The following is a 27,628-nucleotide window of genomic DNA, read 5'->3' on the forward strand; positions in this document are numbered from 1 at the left end:
CCTCTCTCAGATGCTCCTCGTGCTCCTCCTGCGTCTTGGAATAAACCAAGATGTCATCAATGAAAACTATCACAGACCGATCCAACATCGGTCTGCACATGCGGTTCATGAGGTCCATGAATGCGGCAGGAGCATTGGTGAGCCCAATCTCTAGCTCGGTCTCTCAAACATCCTGTTGCAAATCTTACCTTCGACCCCTCGGGGCAGAAGCTAGTCAATTGTGCAGACTCAATGTCTGCAATCCATCACCTGGCAGCTATGGGGTCCTTCGCCCCGTGAAAATCCGGCGCACCACTGCCCTTGAAGTCCTTAAAGGACAGTGTGCGAGATCCTGACTGGCCAGATGCCATGTCACTCCTGAACGCCCTGAGGCGGTCCTCCATCAGCTCAACTATCCCTTCCTTGATCAACCCGGAAATGATGGGGGTCGACTCAAGGATGCCCCTAGTGATCTCTGAATGACTCATGGTGCGGAAAACAATGTGCGTGTATGATGTGTCGCTATCGCGCCAGCTCCTCCCCCCTTGAAGAAGAGGTACATGAAAACAAAACTGTAAACCGTAAGCACGAAGCTTAGTGAGTTCCCCACTGTACCACATACCATATAACCACATATCATACATATATTGTCAGACATATTTGGGTGCCCGACCTACCCCTTCGGTCCTCTCGACCGGATACTAACTAGCATATCTGGGTGCTGGCCTCCCCTTCGGCCCTCTCGACCGGATACTGACTTGCATATATGGGTGCTGGTCTCCCCTTCGGTCCTCTCGACCGGATGTTGGGGACTATTTCACCCCCTACTACTACCATATAACACGTATCACATAATCTATCTAGCATGGCTAGGCATGACTGCCCCTTCGGCCCTATCGACCGGTAATCTGGGGACTATCTCCCCTACTGTCACTAGCACATAGCATCATATCATACTAGCACATAAACATATCACAGGTAGTAGCAACCCTAGATGAATATCACAGAGACAATCATCTAATCATACAACTCCTACTGGTGGGCCGGCATTGTGGCCGTAGACCCACTGTTACCGGAAGGTAACTCACCTTGAAAAGTAGCTGTTGAAAGTCTGCTTGCTAAGCGCCTGAATGCTGAACCGGTAATCCTCCGGCTATGAATCATAAACATAGGTTAGCCACTCATAAATACCCTTAGGTCAAATGACTGACCCACCCATGGTCCAAGGTCAACTCCTTGGTCAAAGTCAACTTTCCAGTTGACGGGACTCCCCGAGTCATGGCACAGACTCGCCGAGTCCTTCTCCTACTAATCCGGTCCTACTCGACAAGTCCCTCCTCCCACTCACTGAGTCACCCTTAACTCACTACTTGGGACTATAGAACCGACTCGCGATCCGACTCGCCGAGTCCATGAACAACTCGCCGAGCCCCCACGAGCAGATCTCCTACTCGCTTCCAAATCCTCACTAGAGCATCCTTTTTGAGGATTTGGGATTCTGGGACTATTGCTACATGCTAAATTGCCAACTCCGCATGCAGATACGAAGGGTTGGACCTCCAACACTTAAACCCCTCTTACTCAGTAACAGTTCATATGACTCGCCGAGTTTGAAGAACAACTCGTCGAGTTCCAGGCAATCTTCATAGGACTCGCCGAGTTGTTCATCCAACTCGCCGAGTCTAAGACCATCTTCATAGAACTCGCCGAGTTCCACTTTGGGACTCGCCGATTCCCTTCGACCCACTCCCCATACAAACCAAAAATGAGACATGCAATATTTACAAACCATATATCTATGCTCCTAGGGCATGCTTATCACGTAAAGTTGCAAAATTTAGGAGCATGCATGGCCTTATAAGCTCAAAAAGGCAAATCCAAGCTCTTTAAGAGGTCACACACTCAATAGGGACCTCAATAACTCCAACCACAGAGACTTTACACTTCTAAGATGTCCATAAGGTCCAATTATGAAGTCCTTTTAGAACATAGAGCATAAACACATGGAGATTGAGGTTTTAGGGCTTGAAAACCACTAATTTGGGACAATAAGGGAATCTAATGAACTAGTGATCAAGGTAGGAACTTTTCTACCTGAATGGAAGCCTCTTGCAGGGTAGATGTCGGATCTACTTCCCCTCCTTGCACTCTTCCACCACCTTCTTCCTCTCTTAAGCTTCAAACTTCCTTCACAAGGCCAAAATCACTCACAAGGACAAAAAGGGGCTAGGGTTTCGCTCTACAGCTCTTCTGGAAGTGTTAGGGACAAGGGTGGTCGAGTTAGAGGGCTTAAATAGGGTGCAAACACCCGGGTTAGGGTTTTTGCCCTAACAGGGCCTACTCGCCGAGTCCAAAGCTTAGACCCCGCGTCTCATCCCGCTCCTACTCGGCGAGTTGGTCCTTCAACTCGCCGAGTCCAAGGCAAAATGAATGACTTAAGAAATATTAATTACAAGGAATACGTACCAGGAACCAGGTGCTACACACTTGTAGCTGAGGTGGCGGTGGGATTGACTCTTCGCTGACATGGCGCTAATGTGGATAACCACATCAGCTTGCTTACATTTACCTGAAAAAAACCGATTTCTCTCTCACTAGTCGCTCACTTGTAGCTGAGGTGGCGGTGGGATTGACTCTTCGATGACATGGCGCTAATGTGGATAACCACGTCAGCTTGCTTACATTTACCTGAAAAAAGCTTAACGCAAATGTAGAGCACCAAGATTCTAACACAACACCTCTCAAACAAAATCACGCAAAGTTACCACCAAGCTAGATGAAATTTTTATGTATATATCTCATTACTTTATCTATATAATATCTAACATACCGGAAGGATATTATTATTATTATTATTATTATTATTATTATTGTTAACATTATTTTTTTATTATTATATAAACACATTATTAAAAATCTATATAATATGTATAAATATATTTCTTACATATAAATAATATTTTATTTACATATTTATAGGTATACATAATATTTTTGTTTGTATAAATAGTATTTTCGTATATATTTAAGAATAAAAAAACATTTTTATAGGTATAAATAATATTTTTACATCATGTATAATATATATATATATATATATATATATATATATATATATATATATATATATATATATATATATATATATATATATATATATATATAAATGTAAAAAAATATATTTTTATATTTAAATGTTATTTTTATACATAAACACATTTTATACATTACGTATACATACCGATATGTTTAAAAATTGTACTTATATATACACATCATGTATAACAATGTTTTTATACGATTAACGGTTGTAACATTTTCTAATCATAATGTTTTTTCTCGTAATAATAAATTAAAGATTAGAAACATATTAAATTATAATATTTATGGATTATAAATATGTCCAATTACTTTATTTTGGATAATATCATTTACAATGCTATTTCTATAACCATTTATACTATACATAAAATCAAAAATCATATTTCTTTTGTACATAAGAAGTAACAAATTTACAAGTAATTATATCAAAGCTATGCATATTTAGTTTTGTCGTATCAACAACTATGGTATATTATTTAAATCTCAAAGGGAAAAAGAAGACAATACAATTAAACATATTTTGTAATATAGTACATTAAACATTTATTCTTCATCTCGAATGCGGCTCACCCCCAAAAAATCGTTTTTATCTATTTTGTCTTTGTTAAAAACTTGATTGGTAGTAAATGTATTTTTAAATCATACATCAAAGAATAAATAATGTATTTTACCAAAAAGTGTACTATCTTAAATAATAAAGAATATATCATGTTCCATGTAGAAAAGAGGAAATTCCTTTGAAATCACAGTCAAGTCCCATCTATGTTTTGAATTAGGGGTTTGTTTTATTACATGGAAAATACCATATTTTGAAAATAAATCATGAATAGAGAAAATATTACATGTTTACTTCATACGAATGTAAAAGAGACATTTTATTGAATTTTTATTCTTTTAAGGCTAATTCTAATCATGAGAAAGATAGAGAGGATTATGTTTATTTTAACATTTAATATTCAATGCAATGAAATGATATATTTTAATTGCAAAATTAATTTTATTTATATAAATTTTGGAATCATATCTATATTTCAAAAAATTGGCCAAACTTAACTCTAAGTTTCTAATACACGATAAAGTTCAATGAAGTGTGATATTATGATTATAAATTTAATATATTTCTATCAATTTTTTCATATAATATAGAATACGTTGAACTTCAGAAAGTTCATTAAAGAGTTCAATGACAGTTGAACTTAAAATCCATTAAATGTAAAGATAAAATTTCATAATAACAAAGATTCATCCTAATAACGATTAAATTTGTCATCTTATTCAACTTTCTTTTTGAACTTGTCATTACTGATGTTCTAAAAACATCATCGATAGTTTTTAATTTTAATTTTTTAATTTTTTAATTTTTTTTTTTTAGTTTTTACTATTTAAAAGAATTTATGAATTTTTTTTACCTTTGGAGAAGGTGATTTTTTTGTGTGGTCACTCTAATATTCTTTTAACATTTTAATTTTTCTTTTAGATTTGTCCATTTTGGTCATTGCATTTCATAATAATTAAATTTACACCTTAATCATAGGAGTATATTAATTTATTTTTTATTTTTTATTTGTATTATATATATATATATATATATATATATATATATATATATATTCATTTCATAAAAAAGTAATTATCAAATCTTTCAAAATAAAAAAACGAAAGATTAAAATACATTACCATAAAATAGTATTGTATCATTTTTTATTTATTATTATACTTAAAAAATGTAAAATCATATGGGTGTAGTTTATAAATTATATGATAAAGATAAAGAGTAGACAAAATTGCAAAATTGATCACTGTGGTATGTATTTTTTAATAGGGTTTAGTCTCGATCTAGATTTTTTTATGGTTTTGTAGTCATTTTTAGTTAGTTTGCTTGTGGTTTTGGTCGTTCGAAAAACTAAAAAAACTAAAATGTCTTTATGATATATTTTTTTAGGTTTTTTCTATATAATTTAATATTTTATTAATAATAAACATGACCCCCCCCCCCCTCTCTCTCTCTCTCTCTCTCTCTCTCTCTCTCTCTCTCTCTCTCTCTCTCTCTCTCTCTCTCTCTCTCTCTCTCTCTCTCTCTCTCTCTCTCAAAACAAAAGTGTTGTCATCTTCATCATAAGATTCTTCATGTTTGGAGATTTGTGTTCTTTTTCTCCTTAAACCCAAAAGTTGATTTTTTTTTCATTTCAAAAAGGAAATCTGGGTTGGGAAAGAGCTTTATCTCAAACAACATCATTCATCATCATCATCATCTCTCTCTCTCTCTCTCTCTCTCTTTGTTGCACCGACCAGAACAACCTCCTTATCACTGTCAGTCGTGTTGGAAAATTAATTTTATTAATTTCCAAAAATGGATTTCCTCCATTTTTAGCACAAATTTTGGACTCTAAATATAATCAAAACGAACTATTGATTATATATTATTGTTCTCCTTCGTGATATCTTCATTTCGATATATCACATGTCCAAAACGGATTAAAAATAAATGAGAAATTACTTGTCAAAGTAGGGCAATTGGAAGAGAAAATAAAGGAGTTAAGTAGGTTTTAAACTCATCCCACATTGGTGGGATGATGAAAATGAAATTGGTTTATAACTACAAAGACTAAATACCTTAGTAAGACTTATTAGAACCAAGACTCTCTCTTACGTACGCACGTAGGGGGTGCGGATACGAGCCAAATTTTGATTTTGATTTCTTGATTAAGTGCCTTATTTAATTGTGTCAGTTACGATTTCGTTTTAATTACATCAGTTACATTGAGTTGTATAAATACAGCGCCTATGTGACTGATTCGATACACCGAATGAAACGAGATACTCTTCCTCTCTTATGTTTCTGCTTCATCTTTTCTCTCTTGCTGCAACCAAGGTATAATCCCGGCCAAATGAGGGTTCGGGTAATCTAGAGGAATTGTTTCTACTGTTGTATCCTGGGAAACAAACACTCATGTAGGGCGAATTTGTTTTAAGTAAAGTGTGTTAAACACAAGCCTCAGTCAAAAATTTTAGGGTTTTGTTCTTTTGTATAGTTTTTGGGTTATATTTTCCTAACAAGCCCTAGCATTTCCGGCATCCAATGAATCAACGACAAGAGCACCTATTTGTAACATCTCCTCCATTTTGTTCTCTCTGAATTTTCTAGTGAAGCCCTAGATTAAAAGTTCATCTTCAAGAATCTTCCCCCAACCCATCGTCAATGTAACTTCCCAAAACTTAAGACCAAAAATTTTCGTTTTTAAATTAATAAAACTATTATGTAAAACATCATCAAAAAAACCATGGTGAAACAAAGTGTATCAACTACATCCCAAAACATCAGAGCAACATAAAATGCATAATAAGGTGGTGTGTGTACGACAATTATCATGAGCTCTTCCCTTCGAACCGGAAGTACTAGAAAACATAAACTGAAAACCGTAATCCTAAAGCTTAGTGAGTTCCCCAAAATACCACATACCATACATAATAAACATATAATGGGCCCCGCCCGACATCGGGCCCCATTCAGTATACAAATTTGTTAGTCATCGGGCCCCGACTGGTATCGAGCCTCGCTCGGTATATAATTCTATGAGTCATTGGGCCCCGCCCGGTATACATATAAACATATAAGCCTATAAACACATAACACATGCAATAATCACAAAGATAAATAGCATACATAATGGTCATCAGGGCCTGCCCCGTAAACATATCAACACAAAACATATGCAAGAGTCATGCAGACATCTAACATCCTAAGCATAATAACCATGGGCCAACATTGGTGCCTTCGACCCGCTAAACACAGAGAGGAAACTCACCTCTAGCTGCTGTAACACTCAAATGAATCTCGGTCTGCTAGTCCGAAAATCCCCGTGCTATCATCATTAAAATAATATCCAATTAATAATTGGATCTCGGCCCATAACCAAGAATCTAAGCTACTTAGCCCATAAATAGGGTAGAAGACCATTTTACCCTTTAGGCCTTTATCTTACTTGGCCCAAAACCAAGGCCCAACCCAACTACTCAAAAGGCCCAAATTCTAAATGGCAACCCAAAGCCCAATATGGCCCAATATTCCAAATTGGGCCCAAACCCATCATGGGCCTAAACCTAAGGAAACCCAATATACTAGTCAAAGGCCCAAAACAGAAGTCTAATGGTCCAAACAAGGTCCAAATTTTAGAAGCCCAACTATGGCCTAATACCGAGAATTGCCAAGTCCAAACGTCCATATGCTGCGTGCGCAGGGCGTACTCAGCTCATACGCCCAACGTACACCTCATGCTCCTAAACTACTTCATTAAGCACTTAAACAGTTAAGATCTTTTGCTAAACTCTCAGATCTGGTCCCTAAGGGTAACTTAATACGTCAAGTTGGCAGCTTTACACTCATGTATGGCTTAATGGGACTCAAAGCTCATAAAGGAGCTTAATAAAGATTTTAATACATTCATGGACCAATATCCTCCATAAAGTTTAATTTTTTTATGAACATTGGGCCTTAATGGAGCTAAGATCTAACATCCATGGCTTTTGGAGTAGATCAAAAGCTCAACTTTAACTCAAAAGACCCAAAAAATGCATAAACTAAGCCCCAAAACTAAATCTAGCATAATGAACCATCAAGTAGAGAACTTTATACCTCAAATGGCTTGAAATGATGACGATGAAGCTTGATCTACAAGCCCAAGCTACTCCACAGCAACCACTAATAGTTCTTCTTCTTTTTCTTTCACTAAAAAACCACCAAAATCTCACTTACAAACTCAAAATTCACAAGAGGCACCTAAGGTTTCGTTTCAGGGCATAAGATGATGAAGGTTGGTCAATAAATGTCCAAGAGGTGCTATAATGATGTTTGAATAAGGTGTAAACCCTAAAAATTAGGGTTTTCCCCTACACCACGTACGTCATGCGTACTCCATGTATGTCCCGTATACGTGGGTGAAACCCGCGATAAGCTAACGGGCTAGTATGCTAAGCGTACTAACCATGTAACATCTCGATGTTAAGGTACTTCTACTTTTGGACTTTATAATTTTATTATATTGCATTTTTTGTCCCTAAGTCAAGAAAGAGTGAGAAGGGCCCAAAGTGGCATTTTGGTGAAATTTGGGATCGGGTGAGTACGTCGTGCGTACATGTGTGTACGCTAAGCATAGTAGGGCGCGCCTTACTACACTGTACATACACTTAGTACGCAGGGCATACGTGGTATGCATGCAAACCTTAATTTATTTCAAAAATACTACAAAATGACAAGTATCAAAATTAATGAAAGATTGACATGTGGCAAAAAAAACCTTCATTTATTAAGAAGGATTATCCACTTGTGAATTTTTGATTTGTTTCGGTTTTTAAAATTAAAGTCGTATATTTATATATATGATATTAAATTGCAATAAATACATTTCTTTTCTTATTTTAAAATTGTAAATAAAAAAATATTTTCTGTTTACACTTTAATGTTTAATTTTTTTTTTTAAATCAACTCATTCATATAATACACAAGTCTCAGATCTAGTTTCTAATAAAAGAAACTTTTAAAAGATTAACTATCAGAAAAAATATTCACGGATAAATTTTTTGTGAAAAAAAGTTATTGGATGATGTTATAAAAGTAAGGGTTTTTTATACATAATTTATCGAACATTATATTTTTAATTTAATTAAAACTACATTTCATTAACATTTTCAACTACTTATCTTTATTTATCCGTAGGTTTAATATTTTTATGTGTAAAAAATTTATACAACGTACTCGTCTTTCTTAATTTCTTGTAAAAAATGGAGTTAAAATTTTGAATCTACGCGTCTCTGCAACTTCTAACAAATTTCCTTGTAAAACCCTAGCACTGCAATCTTCGACGATCTACGCAGCAGGTACGCGTTCATTCTCGTCTACACTTGTTTCCCCCCAGTTACTTGTTTGTAGTGGGGCTAATTACGGCTATGGATTCGGATTTTTAAACCCTACAATACATTATTTGTATGATAAAACGGTTTTCACGAAAATTTTGTCCTTCTTGAGCGAAGAAATTACTATACATCACATATGAATTATTGGAACTTTCATTGTTGCTACCTAATTTGATATAATGTTACTTTTGGAAAAGAGAATGAGTAAATACTCGTTTCTAGATGGGAGTATAACTGTTCAACTGTTAGGGAAGGTTCCTTTCGGTGTTTGAAAATGGTCCGATGATAGTATAATGTTAACAATTTAACTCACCTTATATTAACTTTCAGCGTTAAAATGGTATAAAATCTATGGACTTTTTTTTTTAGAATGAAAGGCTGTATATAAACTAAAAGTTATGACAATTCTGTTTTGGTAATTTACTAAAAAAGTGTAGGAATTTCAGAAATCTTGTTGTCAGGCCACGTGTCAAAGACATAGATTTTGTTTTAAAAGACAAACAAGAAAATGATATGGTGTTGGATCCTACACTTTTATATTTAATTATATGACAGACCCACACCTACATTTGAGGTACACATATAGAGGTAATTTACTTGGAAGTTTCAAACAATCTTCCTTTCATTTTCACCATATAAAAGCATGATCCTTATTCGACAGTTTACAGTTAACATTGCTTTGATTCCTAAACTAGTTTTTATCTGTTTGTGTCTGATGGTGCCAAAACGACCCTTTAGTGGGGAGGAAGAAGGGAATAGTTCTGGATTTTCTAATCAGGAATCAAAGGGAATCGGGTCTTCAAAGTGAGTGATTCAGATTTTGTAAAATTTCCAATAACTTCACAAGCTTTGATTATCTTCAAATCTTCTTGATGTGATTGTTTCTTTTGCAGTTATGCTAGAAACGTGTTGCAGAGAGTTTCTCGTGAAGAGTTAGAGGCAACATTGGAACCATTAATTCGAGGAGTGGTACTACCTTTACCATGTCTTCTTTCTAAAAACATGAATTCATAAGATCCTTTAATTTAATAAACATTTATATTCTTTCTGATAGGTGCAAGATGGAGTGCAGAGTGCATTTCAAAAGATCTTTGGCACATCACCAAGGTTGTATCTCTATCTCTATCTCATTTTCATGGGGCCTACACTTATATATTTCAATTATAAGATTTTGATGCATGCTTGCATTTCATTTTTCTTATATAGATCTACTTCTGATGCACTTGATACGCGTAGTACAACTACATCCCTGCAGCTTCGTTTCCTCAAAAGGCTGCTTCCTACATTTTTCACTGGAAATAGGATAGAATCTGAGGACAGGAGTGGTATAAAAGTAGGGTTATTTGATGCTATTTCTAATGAGATTGTGTCATCTGGACCCTTGTCTTCACAGAAGATAGTGGTTGTTCCTCTTGATGGTGATTTCCCTTTTGATGACAATGAAGATTGGTCTGAGAGTGATTTTGATTCCAAAGTTGTATCTGCAAGAGATGGCAAAAGGCCATTGCTGACAGGGGATCTGGTGTTGACTCTGAAAGATGGAGTTGCTGATTTAGGAAATGTAGTTTTTACTGATAATTCAAGCTGGAGGAGGAGCAGGAAGTTTAGGTTAGGGGCAAAAGTCCAAAATGCCACTCCTGGAGTCAGAATCAGAGAAGCAAGAAGCCAAGCTTTCATAGTAAAAGACCAACGAGGAGAGTGTAAGTCCCCACTCTATGTTTATATATCTCTTCTATTTGATAGTTGCTTATTGAGTCAAGACCTGACAAACAGTTTGCTATTATATTTGTGATGATACGAGCTTCTTGATTCAAAGGGAACAGTAATATTATTTATTGATGCAGTATACAAAAAACACCATCCTCCATCATTAAGTGATGACATATGGAGGTTGGAAAAGATAGCAAAAGATGGGGTTTTGCATGGCCAGTTGGCATTACTCAAAATATATACAGTGAAAGACTTCCTACAAGTGTATAATACCAACGAGTCCTCACTATATGGGGTAAGATACATACTTTCATTTAAGGATAAAGGTGAGTATATATATATATTTATAATTTTGATAATAAAGGTACTTGGTGGGCCGAATAACAACAATTGGAAGGCGATTATCAAGCATGCAAAGGCGTGTGTTTTAGATGAGAGGGTGTACATGTACAGATGTGTTGCAGATGGGATTGGGATTTTGTTCAATTCTGTTATGGAGGTTGTGGGTGCAACCTTTGATGGAGAATATCATCTCTCCATTAATGAGCTTACTGATTTCCAGAAGGTTTGTATAATTATAATTTCATACCTCGAGTCTTTCTAATCATTTACTTTTGTAGCATTGAACTGATGTTATGTTGTTTGCAGTCTATGGTGGAAGCATTGAAGCAACAAGTTTATAAAGATTTAGAGGGGATGTTACCAATGGATGATTTATCAGTGATTGAAACTAATCTTCATGTTGACCCTGTTGCAACTTCTGGTTTAGGTATAAGCTTATTGATATTTTTTGGTATAATATTATTAGTATTTGTTGTTGCTTTATAGAGAAAAGCTTATTTTGTACAGATCAACTGCAAAGAATGGCAGAGTTGGATCCGTTTTCTAATTTTTCAGAATAAAGAATGGTAGAGTTGAGGTGAAGAAGCTTCTCCTACATGCATCGTTTTGATCTTGATGTTTAAAGTGTATCATATAATAAACATTTTGGATTTTTTTTTTTGAATTTCCATGGTAATAATGTTTAAAGTGTATCATATGAGAAACATTTTGGGTCACAAGAACCCTTCTAAGTCTGTTAAGAAGAAAAAAATGGATTGCCTAAACTTCAATGTTCCTACACCACAAGAGTTCGGTGATAGTATATAAATCAGTTTTACAAAGTTACAAATCAATTTTATGTATAAACTCATTAGTTTTTAGAGAAAATTACTAATCTAACCAAATTCGTTAATAACTTCTCACTCTTAAGCCAAAATTTAGGACTTAGCTCAAAATAGCCATCGAAACTGTAGGTGGTTAAAATGACCTACTGTTTCGCCTATTTGCCTACGGTTTCGACTTTAGTTTTTTCATTTTTCATTATGAAACCGTAGATGAAAAAATGGTCTACTATTTCCCAAAGAGTAGCTTAAAAATTATCTACTTTTGCGTCCAAAAACTTGTAGGGTTTTTTTTTTTTTTTTTTTTTTTTTTTTTTGATATTGTAAGAAGTTAACTACTACTTCACGCATTTTGACTACCATCTTCAATCAATAATCAACAATAAGAAATACTCACTTGAATTCAACTATGATTTTTGAGAGAAAAACAAGATGAAAAAAATACTAACTTTTATTCTAAAAGAGTTTTTTCTTTTAATATATAGTAGGTACAGTATACTAGTCAAAATGCATGAATTAGTAGTCAAATGCCAAAAAAAAAAAAAAAAAAGTAGGTTTTTAGATGAAACAGTAAACCATTTTTAATCTACTCTTTGGGAAACAGTAGACTTCAGAGGAAACAGTAGACCATTTTTTTGTCTACGGTTTCGTAGTGAAAAATGAAAAAAAAATCTTTATATACTAAAGCCGAAACTGTAAATAAAGGTAGGAAAAAGTAGACCATTTTAACCACCTAGATTTCAATGGTTATTTTGAATTAAATCCTAAATTTTGGCTAAAAAGTTAGATGTCATTAAGAAATTTGGTTAGATTAGTTATTTTCTCTCATTTTTAAAGTTATTATTAAGTGACTCTCTTAGCTCAAAATTCCAATAATTAAGTTCAATATTTGAAGTGTGTTAGGGTTAGACAAATGTGTAGATTTAGAAGTAGATAAGTGGGTTTACCATTAGGCTGGAGGGAGTGGTGCCACCGAAACCGCACTCCCCTCACCGCCACATAAGCGTCACGTCATTTCTTACTACACAAGTGTGGTTTCTTACCACACCAAGGGAGTGGTGCCACATTTTTATTTATTATTATTATTTTTTAGCTATTTTAATTAAAACTTCTTTTTTTAATAAAAAACATAATTTTTCATTACTTGAAAATTAAAAAAAACATTACATTGAAAATTCAAAAAACATTACATTGCATTACACAAAAAACACACACACACACATGACATTAAAATAATCCTAAAAACTTAAAAAACACAAATAAAATAACTAAAGCAAACTACATAAAGTCGTTATCCGAGAACTCGTTTTCAGAGTCATCCGGTGAATCCAAATTAAGTTTAATGCTTTGAACCCCGCAAATGTGTTTCATCAAGTCATTGCGAAAATTGTGAAATGTTTCAGTGCAACGTACCTTTACTATCCTGTTCATATACTCTTCGCCACCAATTTCTATTGGTTGTGTCATACTCTTCGCCACCAATTTCTATGGGTTGTGTCTCTGGTATGGTTTCTTCCTCGTCAAACGCACATATCGCTCTTCCTTCGTTTTCAATAATCATGTTATGCAATATGAGACATGTAAACATGATTTCTTGAAGTTTTTCCTTGCCTAAATGAACTGCTGGTTTTTTCAATATGAACCATCGTTTCTTCAAAGCTCCAAAAGCACGCTCAACATGCTTCCTAACTCTTTCTTGAGCTCTCTTGAATTTCTTTCGTCTAGAACCATGTGGACATACTCAGGATATATTCCATCGACCAGATAATAACCATACTTATATGGCGTTCCACGCACTTTAAAAGAAGAATCTGGTGCGAATCCATCGTATATGTTGTTAAATATAGGTGAACGATTAAGAACGTTGATGTCGTTAATCGAACCAGGAGAACCAAAAAAAGCATGCCAAATCCACAGATCTTGTGATACTACTGCTTCAAGTATGACCGTTGGGTGACCATGATCACCTCGGGTAAATTGCCCATGATATGATGTAGGGCAATTTTCTCATGCCTAATGGAGACAATCTAAGCTTCCTAGCATTCCAGGAAACCCATGCACACTAACATGACGAGCTTGCAATTGCAAGATGTCATTACGTGTAGGCTTACGTAAATATTTTGGACCATAAAACTGAATCACAGTTTGGCAGAAAAGTGGAGACTGTCTCGTGCGATCCTAGCAGACATCCTAAAACTTTGGTCTAACACATCAGACGGAATGCCATATGCTAACTGACGAAGTGCGACAATGTATTTTTTTGTAAGGGAGTGAAATCGGGTGTACCTCTAGCATCGTAGTGTTGTTGAAAAAAACTACACTCCCTCGTTACATCTTCAACTATACGTTCGTATGAACCTTTGAACATTCTGAAGCGTTTACGGAAATAATACCCTTGATAAGTGGCATTATCTTGAAAATAGTCTTGTACTAAACGTTGGTTGGCTTCTTCACGATTTCTGAAAATATATCTTCGTGTTCTCCATTGAGAACTTGCAGCTGCGTTATTGCATAAAGCATCGTATGTTTGTTCCACCATTTGAGCACACGCAACGACATAAAAAATAGACTGAAATTCTTCAGAAGATGACATTTTTTAGAGAGATTGGTAATTTTTTTTATTTATTTTTATTTTTTTTTTAATTTGAGAAAGAAGGGTTTGTATTGTATGAAAAAATGAAGTGTTTGTGTATATATAGGAAAGAAAAGCAAAAAGGAAAAAAAATCCAATGGTCGAATATTTGACCGTTCCTTCCCAACCAATCACATTGCACGGTTGCAAATGGCCGCACCACGGCAAAAACTGTCCAAAACCACAGTGGGGGCGGTGTGCGCGGCTGAGATGGCACAAACCGCAACCCCAGACCGCGACCACACCCTCCAGCCTTATGAAAAACCACTGCAAAAAACAGCGATTGAGTTGCTTTACAAAGTTAGTTTAAAAAACAAAAGAAAATATACAAACTACGCATTGGAAGAAAACATTTTTAATAGATTTTATTTTATTGATAGTTTGTTTAGTTAAAAAGTAAAGTGTGTTGAAGAATATTTTGGATTGATAATTAAGGATAGTTTATTTAATATACTTTTTTTTCAAAAAATATTTGTTATTTAATAAAAAGGTCGTCCATATAAAAAACAAAAGAGAAAATTATAAATATAGCTATTTTTCTTAATACTTTTGTAGAAAATAGCAAAAAAAAAAACTAAAATTACAAAAATAGCCACTAAAATCATAGATGGATTAGGGCCATCTGTGATTTTGCCTCTCATCTGTGAATGTGCAAGTGCTTAAAAGATGGGCATGCATTGAAAGTTGTACATTCGTGGATGATTTTTTTTCCAGTTATAAATACCCCCTCACACCACCCACGTTCATAGATGAACTTCATCTGTGATTTACTCTCATCTGTGATTTACTCTGGTCTTCATATGCGATTTTGCAGTGAAATATTATTATTATTATTATTATTATTATTATTATTATTATTATTATTATTATTATTATTTTGACTACGAAAATGATAGGTCTGGCTACAAAACAACCATATTATATATAAAGTCTTGCAAAGAATTATTAATTTAACAGTTATTTCTTTGGAAAATTTGTTTAAAACCTTTGTAATAAAATGAGTGAATATTTTGTTTGCGTTGTAACTGACGGGAGGTGAGAATTTGTAGAGACAAATCTGGAATATGTATGTCCACAGGGAGGAATTTCTGAATTCGCTTTGATATTTTCCGAGTATATTAGTTATAGTGATTTTATATATTTGGTGAAAATAAGAACCGGTTTGTTAGATAAATATAAAAGTAGTCTTCGTTTCCATCATCCTGAATTGAATCATTATATAGTCATAGTTGAAGACAATGATGTTAGAATGTTGATCAACGTAATCAAATCAGTTGGAGGAAGGGTTGTGAAAGTGTTTGTGGTGGCTGATGAAGGTGATGCGGTTACAAAGGGTGGTGAGAGAGGAAATAAGCCGGTTGCTAACTTATCCAACGATAAAGGGAGCAACAACCAAATAGGTATTTCATGACTCCTAGTGTACATCAGTTTCATAGTGTTGCTGAAAATGTAAATGAGATGTATTCACCTATTCACTATGTGGATCCTGAAAATTACAAGTACGTTGGCGATGATGATGTTGGTACATATCTTAATGACGTGGGTGGCTGTTATGTTAACGTTCCCTAACAAGAAGTTAAGGTTATCAATAGGGGTAGAGTAGATGATCGTAAAAAGAAAAAAGTTATGATTCAAAAAGATGAAATCTACATGGTTACAGGGATTTTGTTGATGTTGCTGATGTGGATTTAGATATATTCGACTCAGAAAGCAATTCTGATGGAGATGACTTGGTGATGAACATAAAGCTAAGTTTCCCGATAACCTTTTTTATGATATGCCCCCTCTATCAGCATGTCCAGTTAATGTTAATGAAAACATCCCATCACAGATGGTAGACTCTAATCAAAAGATGGAATGCATCTATATATTTAATAACAAAGACCTTCTAAAACGGACGATTGGGAAAAAATGTCTTCAAGAAGGTTTTCAGACGAAGACAAGTAAATCGACCAAATCAAGGTATGAGGTTGTGTGTGTTGGGAAAAATTGTTCTTGGTTATTAAGATCAAAAGGAATAAAAAATTATGGTGGAATTTTACAGGCGAATATATTTGTTGACATACACACATGTTCTTCAACAATGTTGTAACCTAATCATCGAAAAGCAAACAAACATATTTTAGGTGAGTATATTGTTGATGTTTTGGCTGAAGATTATAGTAGAGTATATCGGGGACAAGATATTGTTAATGATATGAATGCACAGTTGCAAATCAGTATCTCATACCATCAGGCTTGGCGTGCAAAGCAATATGCACTGTTGTTGTTAAGGGGCACCAAAGAGGATTCTTTTACCAAACTTCTGGCTTATTTCCACAATTTGGTCAAACATAATCCCAACACGCTAACACATATTCAAACAAATGCTAATGATCGGTTTGAGTTATTGTATGTCACACTTGGTTGCTCAGTTAGTATTACTATATTTTATTATCATTTTTTTGTGATGTTGTTAACTCTAATCAATATATTGTATAGATATACAATGTATTGTAGGTACGCTGTAACATCCGGACTCCCAGGTATTATTTTATTCTTTTATTTTTTGGGTGTTGTGAGGAGACTCGGCGAGTTGGAGTATAAAATCGCCGAGTAGGATCGCGGTTATGCACGCGGGTTCGGGTCTGGACTGGGCGAGTCTAAGGGTGGACTCGGCGAGTCCATGCTGTTTAATGAAACCCTAATTTCCAGGGTTTGAGACCTATTTAAAGGGGCTTATGGTCGTCATTTGCGGCCACCAACCCCAGAGAGAAACCCTAAAGAGATCTTGAGCGTTTTGGGAGAGAGAGGAGGCCATTGTTAACCTTTGAAGCATTGTTTGGCAAGGCAAAGGAGGTTCTAGCTAAGAGGAAGCAAGGGAGGTGGACATTCTTCGAATTTGGAGCTCAGAGCATCACTTTGGAGGTAATATTTTGGCTCCCTTTCTGTTGTTATGATGAACATGGAGGGTTAGGGTTTCTTGATCCCTTTGTTGGTTAGATTTGATGTCCATTTCGTCCCTATTTGTGATGAGGCTTGGAATGGGATCCATAGAGGTCCAAAGAAGCTTTATTCCTCAAGCTTTATGAGGATTCATGGGAGTTTTGACCATGGGTTATGAAATATGGGGCTAAAACATCATATAGGAGCAAATAGATGTTGTTTGAGCATCAATGTTTAGACTTTACGTGATTATCATGCTTGGGGAGGCCAGATCTATGATTGAGTGGAACATATCTGACCTCAGAAGTGGTTTTGAGTTTATGCATGGCATGAACTCGCCGAGTCTGAAGAACAGATTCGGCGAGTAGTATGAAGTTTGCCTGTAATCACTCAGTGAGTGGACTTGTCGAGTTGAGGGAACGACTCAGTGAGTCAGGGGGACTGAGTTCAAGCCGGAACTCGCCGAGTTGTTCTTGAGACTCGGTGAGTTGAGTCGTGGTGGCCCCGCGATTCATTCCAGGTGGAACTCGTCGAGTCAAGGAGGTACTCGGCGTGTCAAGAGAGGATTTAAGAGAGTCAGTGGACACGTGTAGACTCGCCGAGTCGCCCTAGTGCACTCGCCGAGTCCGGTCAAAGTTGACCGTTGACCTTGTTGACTTTTAGGGTTGAGCACAGTTGTATTTATGAGTGTATTACTTTATGTGATTAGGCGGAGGCTAGATCACACTTATTCTGAGTCAGATATTTATCGAGACATCGAGGTGAGTCTTCTCACTATACGTTACCTAGAGTGGTATATTGTGTAGAATAGAGGGTCCTATGTGTTATGTATGAGATTATGTGCCATGTGTTATGTGTATTTTGTATGTTGTTATAGATCGGACCGAAGGGTCCAACGATACAGACCGAGCCGGAGGGCCCAACGAGCTATGACCGGACCAGAGGGTCCAACGAGCTACGGGACTGGAGGGTCCCGCTGAGTCACATCGACCGGAGGGTCGTATTATAGCCTTGAGTGGCGTATGTGTTGTATGCGGTATTTTGTGGAACTCACTAAGCATTTATGCTTACAGTTGTTGTGTGATGTGTTTCAGGTACCAGTGATGAGTGCGGGAAGGCGCCGGCATGATTCGTACACACTTGAGGAGTTTATGTTTTGGATTATGGGGAGATGTTTTTGTGATAAATACATTTGATACAATATGTTGACGTTATTTTGTGAGTAAATGAATGTTTTGAAAATGAAAATTTTGTTTTAAAAATTTACGTTGTTACATACGCTCTTTTGTCAGTTGTTGTAAGCCGACCCTTGTAGTAGATGGAGCCCACCTAAAGAGCGAGTTCAAAGGTTCCATGTTACTAAGGACAAACAAAACCAAATATTACCTGTTGCATATGGTATATGAAAAAGTGAGTGTACAGATTCTTGGACATGGTTTTTTCAAAAACTACATGATTGTATAGGCAATATAGAGGATCTCACAGTTATATCTGATAGGTCTCCATCTATAGCGACATCTGTTGCCAACATTTTTCCTTACGCTCATCACAAAATATGTGGTGTCTACTTTTATTTCAACATAGTAGCTAAATACGAGCGGAGTAAGACAGTTAAATCAATTTTTTGGGAGGCTTGTAGAGCCTATACAGTTGATGCTTTTAATGCTGCCATGGACAACATGAGAAAGACAAAAGAACCAGTATGGGAATACTTACAAAGTATAAATCCTGAAACTTGGTCTAGGTCACATTTTAGAGGCAACCGATACAATCTTATGTCGTTTTATAAATGCATTATCTAGACATACACGTAAGGTGCCGATACTGATGTTGATCGACTTTTTCGTGTAACAATGAAACAGTGATAGTTTCAAATATGTAACTTTGCAGGTAGTAAGTTGTAATATTAATGTTTGTGTCAAATGTTATTGATCTTAACTGTGTAATTTTCTCTTTTTTTAGCGGAAGCAACAACAACACTCACCCCTTGGGCCGATGATATTTTAAAACAAAATAAAAATATTTTTACTAATTAGGATGTTCGTATGATCTCAAGTAAAAAATGCGAGGTCAAAAAGGGGCGATAAAACGTCATTGTTGATTTCCAACTAATGACATGTACATGTAGGCAATGGCAACTTGATGGCAGACCTTGTGGGCATGTCATAAGAGTGCAAATAGTCAATAAGTACGATGACTGCTCAATATAGGCTTTAAAAGCTTACCATACCAAAACATTAAGGAAAACATATGACGAATCAGTGAACTCTTTGACAAATCCATCCGAATGGGAGATCCCCGATGGTTTGATGACTGTTAGGCCACCTAGAATGGATAAACGTTAGCCATGCAGGCTAAGAAACATAGAACATATTCCATCCCCAGGTGAGGGTCCAATAAGAGAAGAGTGTTCTACATGCAGTCAAGCAGGACATACGACAAACAATTATTCTGGAAGGGCGTCTAGTAGCGGATCAAGCTGTACGAGAAATCCTACTAGGAAGGAGAAGATAATTAATATTGGGGCTTCTGCAAGTTTTTCACATAGGTATAACGCCAATTATGATTTAAAACTACTTTAACTTGAAGAGTTGTTAACTTATTTTGTATTGTAATGTTTTTATTAATTTTTTAAGATGTTATGCTTTTATATTATAATTTAGTTTTAACATCACAAGACTAAATGAAGTTGTTATACATGATTTTTAAAAATACTATGAAAATAACGCTAAACAAACATATTAAACTCGATAAAAATACATATAGCAAACCCAAGACATATGATAAACTTACAACAATTTTTTACTAACAATTAACCTTAGGGAACTGCAATTGATACTTCTATTTCTCCATTGTTATATAGTCATCCCTAATTTTAATTTTATCTTCGAAACGATCCTTTTGCATCGTAAGATGTATCATCTCTACATCCTTGTTAGCAAACAATTTTCCAGTCATTTACTCATTTTGATAGTCTAGTTAGTCTTTTTGATCCATTCTTCATGCTCTTTGATTTTCTTTTTAGTAATCTCTATCATTCTTGAGAATGTTTGCATTCCAATGCAATAACTTCACGACATTCACTGAGAACCCAAAACGACACTTTATTATGTTTTTGTTGTTCTTCAGCCCATTTCAATTCTTGAAAAGTTTCATCTGACATATATGGCCCTCCAAAGAGGGTGCAACAGAAGGGTTGACTGGATCACAATAGTAACAATCTAATGGGTTTTGAGCACTACAACGTTCCTATGGTGTACATGCAACCCTAATGTTTTGGATCTAAGTTTTTCTCTATTGAACATGAAAATACAAACTCCAAAGCAATAACCCTATGGACTAGCATACAATTCCGAAAATCATACATAAAATAGGGTTAGAAGATTACCTCACTTGTCATATTGTAATAACAAGAACAATCCACAAAGTCTTTGACTCTTGAAAGCTTAGTGCCCCAAATGTTGCACCTCTAATGGAGTCACAAACACTCTACACAACAAGGATGAAGAAAGAGAGACAGAAATCAACCAGGGTTCTTCTTAGAATGCATAGAGGCCGAAATTCTTAGTCTTGGAAGGGTTTTATAGCTGAGTGGACTACTAGGGTTTCTGGAGGACACCCTAACACCTTGCTTAGGCACCAAGCAACCCATGGATACGCTCTTTAGAGCCCTTGGACGAAATATATAGGGCTTCCTATTAGATTTTGTCCATTCCACTCTATGGAGTCCATCAGTCCAGTTTTGCAACTATCATTGATTTGCAAAACCACTCCCTCCATTATTGATCAGCTCCTTTAATCCCAAAATTAATATCAAATTAATTTCTGATTAATAACTAATTAATAATATGATTTCCAAATAATATATTAATCTTATAATATATTAATAAAACCATTTTGAGTACCAATTTTTTATTCAAATAATAAATCCTACTCTCTCTCCACTTGTCATCCTATCAAGTTGCATGAGTGAAGACAACCCAAAAGGACCATGCTCATAATTAAATCAAGTACATACCAAAAATAGTTATGGGCTTAGACACCTTATCCAACACAATCTACTTCGGTACACGAGCAAATTTGGAACTTTGAGGATGAACTCATAATAAAGTTGAGAATATATATATATTATTTTTAATAAGAAAATGATCGTATTTGTCATATTTATACACCCTAGTAATCTGCAAATCATATTCCAATGGCAACCATTTCATAGTCACAGTTGAAATTCATAGATGATTGTTTGACATGACAATTCATTGTAGTAACCTGCAAATCATAATCCAAAAGACAACCATTTCGTGGTCAAAGTTGGAAATGACTAGACGTAGCTGACTGTTTGACATGACAAGTCACGGTAGCACACAAAGATGCCACTAGACTGGTCAATTCCTTTTCAAGTCCTTTGTTTAAGTATAAATAGATGTTTAATCAATAGGAAATGAACACCTATATTCAGAAATGGCGTCAAATATACCAACTTCTTCCAATGCAGTAGCTGCTTCTAATGCTCCACGACCATGGACGACAAGCGAGGTGTTGGTCATAACACGATGTTGGATTAGCATTTAGGAGGGAGTAACACCACTGGCTCCCCGACATTGCCTTGTAGGTGATGGATGGACCCGCATTAGGGGTGTGTATGGGGCGGTTTGGTTCGGTTATTGGTCAAAACCAAACCATAACCATTATGATTGGTTAATGCATTTTCGTAGCCATTGGTATGGTTAATATTGGTTATGGTTAATGGTTTTTTTCGGTTAACAGTTTTGGTTAATGGTTAATATTGGTTAACCATAATGTTCAAAACAATATAAATGGCGAAGGTATAGTGGCATAAAAAATGAAAAGAGAATACAAGAGATTCCTTGACCCAATGTTTGTAACCTAACTTATAGTAATAGAATAAAATATGCACCTTTGATATTCGGAGTGAGATAACATATAGTCACATTCAAAATAAAAAACATTCAATAAAAATATAAAACATTAAAAAATTGACATTAATAATTCCATATATTGATAATTGATATTAACATTAAAATAGCCAAACATTCATATTATGTGTTATTTGGACAAAAAAAGAAAAAAAAAGTCAATCACTCATATAAGCAAATAAAAAAGACAAAAAATTCAAAAAAAAAAAAACATTTTTAATAAATCACAAAGTCAAGAAGAATCTTACCTAGAGTTGTGATTATAACGTAGAAAAATCCTTCGAAAAGAACTATAAAGTTAAAACAATTTTTGATTATGATTAATTGTGTGAGAAGCCTCCGACTAGGATTACGAGTGTGAATATTAAACAAATGGTGTATAATGTTTACAAATTATAGAATTAGCCGATTAGGAATTACAACATTAATCAATAATCTAACTCAATGCATGATCTGTGTGATCAGCCTTTGATGGTTTGATTGCTCGTTCGTCTCCTGATAATTGATGATTAATGGATTATAAGTTTGACTATATTGTCTTATATATAATCTGTAATTTTTATATATTTAAATATAAAGTTAGCGGTTCGGTTAACCTATAAAACCATAACCGAACCGTTAGTTATCGGTTAACAAAAATTAGAAACCGAACAAATGGTTTTTAAAATGGTTCGGTTATTATGGTTCGGTTATATCGGTTAATTTGGTTTTGATTCGGTTTTTCGGTTATCATGCTCACCCCTAACCCGCATAACAACTTTGTTCAACCATGAGAGGGAGAAGGACAACACCGATCACAATCAGATGTTGTCAGTAGTGGATTGATCTAAAAGAACAAGTAATATGATTCAATCAATGGTATAATTATGTTAAAATACAAAATCTTATTATGCAGACCCTGACTAGCTTATGGATATTGTTAAAGATTTTTACATTTTCAAGCATGAAGGCAATGACTTCAAGTATGGGGACGCTTGAAATCTCGTTAAAAATAATCGACATTTAATGTAGACGGCTCTTTTATTATGCAAATTTCATATTATAATGTTTTATGTAATGTTTTGCAGTCCTTTATCTTATTTTTAATGTTTATTTTTCTTTTATTTGTTATGTTTTATGTTTCTGTTTTTTTGTAATGTTTTATGTGTAATGCTTCATGAAATTGTTATTTGTAACGTTTTATGTTTAACGTTTCATGAAATAAATTAGAAAATAACCCAACTATTTTCATAAATACCCTAATACAAACAAAATACGTATAAGTAACCTAACACAGACAAAGTACATATTAAAAACCTAATACACACGAAGTACATATAAATAACATAATAGAAACAAAATAGAAATTAAATAAACGGGATGTATTTCAAAATATTCGAAGGGGCTTCGTACTGGAATTCCAACCCATCAATAATGGATTTGTATTCTTCTTTAGCAGCTTCCAAGATGAATTCCTCAGTAGCATTTAAACGCGCGTCGTCAATTTGGGTATAAAGATGGTTGAATAATAGAATTTATGTTTTCATTTCATACCATTTTGTTGTGATATCTATGATGTCACGATGGTTTTATGCAGTTGTTTGAGTTTTAGCGTTGAAGGTATAGGTTAAGCGGATCCAAAACATTGGATCATTCAACTTGTTGGTCTCGTACACATGAATATATTTACGACTTAGAACCTAGTACTCCTCAGCGGTCCATGGTTTTGAAGCCATTGTGAGCGAAAATATGTGAGTAAATTTTTAACTCTAATATATGAAGAAGTGATATATAGTAGATGAAATGTATTCAACACTTAAAAGTAAATTTATAGTAGGTTTCATGACAACGGAAAATGGCACGTTTGTAATGTCCGTCCGAAGAAGGCTTCGGAAGGGTAATGATTTGACAAATCAAACAGTCGTCTATGTGTAGAGTCCTTCCAAAGCAGACAAGTGTAATGTCTTGTATGTCAAACATTGGTCTAAGTGTTGTCAAATCCAAGACAATCAAATATATTACAAACATAATTATTTCCAATTACATATGATTAAAATCAAATAGATTACAAACATAATTACTTATGATTACATAGGCCTAATTACTAAATTCAAATACATTACAAACATAATTACATATGATTACATAGGCTTCATTACTAAATTCAAACACATTAAAACATAATTAGTTATGATTACATAGGCTTCATTACTAAATTCAAATACATTACAAACATAATTAATTATGATTACATAGGCTTCATTACTAAATTTAAATACATTACAAACATAAAAAGTTTGGATTACATAGGCATTAGAACGATCAACAATGGGTCCGATATTTCCCATTCAAATCGAGGGGGAATAGGATTATTACCTTCCACGAAACCATGTTCAAGAAAAGTCTGTCGAATTTAGTCACCTATTAGCTCAGTAAGCGGTATGATTGGTACATTGTGTTGGTTAACAGTTAATGCAAGGATGAATTATGGAATATTAATGTTTAATACATTCCAACGGTTGTTAGGGAAATAGGATCTTGCCCACTTTGCAGGACCGATGTAGGAAAGCACCTCACATGCAACATGGGCTAGACGATAATTTTTTTTTTTTGAAAATCAAACAGATTGTTTGCTTTGCAAGCTTGGAAGAACAAATACGCCAAATGTATATTTCGACCAATTCTTGTTTGCAAATTATTGAACACACTTTTAGAATTATAGCCATGATAAGAATTAAGGAAACATCAGCTATGCAAGAACTAATGGAATCGTCCATATTGGTTAAGAACGTTACTTCACTACCTTCTTCGAGAGCCTCCTTGAACCTCATTAGAAACCATGTACAAGAGTTAATATTATTTTCCACGCCTTGACCAAAGGCTATAGGGAGGGGATGGTTGTTCTTGTCTATAGCAACCGCTAAGAACATTATGTTTAGGTAGTTACCTCTTAGACGTACATTACCTATAAAGATGATTGGCATAAAGAAACCAGTGAATGTTTAGAAAAACAAAGAAATTAGTAAAAGCTTTACACATGTTATAAATTTTAAACAAACAATTACAGTATAGAGGAAATAATTTACTGCTGATCCAATAGCAACAAAAGAAAGCTGGAAATGATCCATCAAACCGATTTTGATGGTTGTGTATGTATGAAGGTTGGTGCGCCTAAGGTTATGTATGTAAACTGGTAGGTTGACAAAGCTCTCTTCATGTTCACTCTCTAAAAAACTCGTGTTGAAAAAATGATAAGTTTGAAGGTTGTTATGCCTAAGGTTATGTACATACAAACATGAGGTATAATTTATTTATTTTGAAGGACGTGTATTTTATTTCTCTGCAAATCATATTCAAACTACATGTATTCACACTCAAATTTTATAATATGTCTGCAATTCTTAGTTCAACGTTACTAAACAAACTACACAAAATCGCAGTCAACTTTGATAATTTGTCTACAAATCATAGTCCAACTTCACTTGACAAGGCAATGTACTTATTGACAACACAAGAGAGGACTATTTGACTTGATAAGTCATTGCACTAATTGACAACATAAGACACGACTGTTTGACTTGACAATACAGAGACGAATAACATAGGACCACTATAAATAATTGCTTATCTCCATATTAATTCTATCAACTTACAATTTTACCTTTCAAATATGAACCCACATATACTACTCAGATGAAGCATCCAAGAGGAAGTCGCTTTGGTACATGCTTGGATTGTAATTGTAAAGAAGGATTTTCCACCAGGTCCGCCACAAGTTCACAATGGATCATTTTGGTCTCGTGTGTGTCATTTGTTTCACCATGAAATGAGGCGTGCTCAATATCATAGAATAAGAGATGTCAAATTCAAGTTTTTGGATTTGAAACAAAGGGTGAATCATTTTAAACGTATTTATAACAAGATAGATAATGAAAATCCGAATATGGATGACGATATTATCATACGGGTGGCTATGGAGTTATACCGTTTCGAATCTAATAGTAGGGAGATTACGCATGGGGATGCTTGGAATCTTTTATAGCATGTTCCTCATTTTAATATGCATGTTATTTAAACAATATTGGATGTAAAATGTTCCTTAGGTGTATTGTTTGTTTTTGATTTGTGTCTTGTTTATCCTTTAATGTATGTTGTTTCGGTAATGAAGATGAATCTTATTATGTTTTACAAGACAGTTAGTATATCACAACATAAAACTTGAATTAAGAAAACACATACATGTTCATTTTATTGAAACATTAAATCATAACTAATACATAAAAACATAAAGGGGAGGGGTACATCATTAGCTACTTCTAATGAGGAGGTAACAAGACCACCGTTTTAGTTGGTGTTTCCCATTGCACTTGTGAGTTGTGATGACAATGGATTCATCGTCTCAAATCATAATCCAACTCGATACACAACAGAAGTCAGCTTATAATCAACAATTTCGTGAATGGATGTAGACGTACGGGTTCGTAGTGATGCTCTAGCTTGGACACAAGTTATACCGCTTTTTTTTCCATTTGGCACAATTGCATACCCTACATTCAAGTTTTACTTTCACGGTGTTGAAGTTTTTCATCCACTTCAAATATACCCCCATAAATACGTCTTGCCTCCCAATTATAAGACTTTTTCACTCGTTTTTGAACCTTACTCCCATCATAAGGAACCACTATAAATCCCCTTTGCAAAAGTTGTTAATTTAGATATAATAACACAAGATATAAGAAAGTATAAAAAAATTACCTGCAACTTCAGCCCGTTGAACATATGCCACCTGAACCGACTGATGAATTAAGTTAATGATTGTTGTTATAGGTAACTCATATCTGTAGGTGGATAAAGTATTCACAACTATAAGAATTTCAATTGATTTAATATTGTAACGTACTTTATGAAAAAATGTCCGTGCCTATTTTGCAACGGCTATATTGTCAAGCCAGACAAGTGGATTCGCATTACATGCACTTTGAAAGCTTTCCAAACACAAGTAAAATTCATGCACACTATATGCACTGCATGGCTTCTAGAACGAATTTTCAATAATGGTATTATGTATGATAGAATCTTGTATTTTCCTAGTATATCTTTAGGACAATACCCATGATACGAATATGGGTAGACTCTCCTAACGACATAGTCTATTTTATCACATAGGTGGCTTATAAAACCAACCTATGTACAACCTAAACATTATTTTAACCTCCTTATGAACCATGCCCAAGATTCCTCACACTCTAAGGTTCCCAAACCAAATGCTAAGAGTAGGGGTTTATCATTTC

At 34.8% G+C, this 27,628-nt stretch overlaps 1 protein-coding gene across 2 annotated transcripts; it reads left to right on the top strand.

Moving 5' to 3' along the window:
• The first annotated feature begins 8,826 nt into the window (after window positions 1–8,826).
• LOC111908694 (calmodulin-binding protein 60 B) lies at window positions 8,827–11,876 on the top strand. Of its 2 annotated transcripts, XM_052771547.1 has the most exons (9): window positions 8,827–8,955; window positions 9,438–9,795; window positions 9,885–9,960; window positions 10,046–10,098; window positions 10,198–10,691; window positions 10,836–10,996; window positions 11,066–11,266; window positions 11,350–11,470; window positions 11,551–11,876. In XM_052771547.1, exons 2-9 carry the CDS (start codon window positions 9,635–9,637, stop codon window positions 11,601–11,603), a joined length of 1,320 nt encoding a protein of 439 aa, XP_052627507.1. In that variant the 5' UTR covers window positions 8,827–8,955; window positions 9,438–9,634; the 3' UTR covers window positions 11,604–11,876. The 2 variants fall into 2 exon arrangements, with proteins under 2 accessions (XP_052627507.1, XP_052627506.1); XM_052771546.1 differs by having other exon boundaries at window positions 8,870–9,795.
• The last annotated feature ends 15,752 nt before the right edge of the window (window positions 11,877–27,628 follow it).

This window comes from Lactuca sativa, chromosome 5, assembly GCF_002870075.4.
Source record: "Lactuca sativa cultivar Salinas chromosome 5, Lsat_Salinas_v11, whole genome shotgun sequence".
Lineage (NCBI taxonomy): Eukaryota > Viridiplantae > Streptophyta > Magnoliopsida > Asterales > Asteraceae > Lactuca > Lactuca sativa.

Coding starts and splice junctions, on each gene's coding strand:
- LOC111908694 (XM_052771547.1), top strand. CDS start 9,635: ATGATCCTTATTCGACAGTTTACAGTTAACATTGCTTTGATTCCTAAA. Junction 9,961..10,045: donor AACCATTAATTCGAGGAGTG/GTACTACCTTTA, acceptor TCTTTCTGATAG/GTGCAAGATGGAGTGCAGAG. Junction 11,471..11,550: donor TGTTGCAACTTCTGGTTTAG/GTATAAGCTTAT, acceptor TATTTTGTACAG/ATCAACTGCAAAGAATGGCA.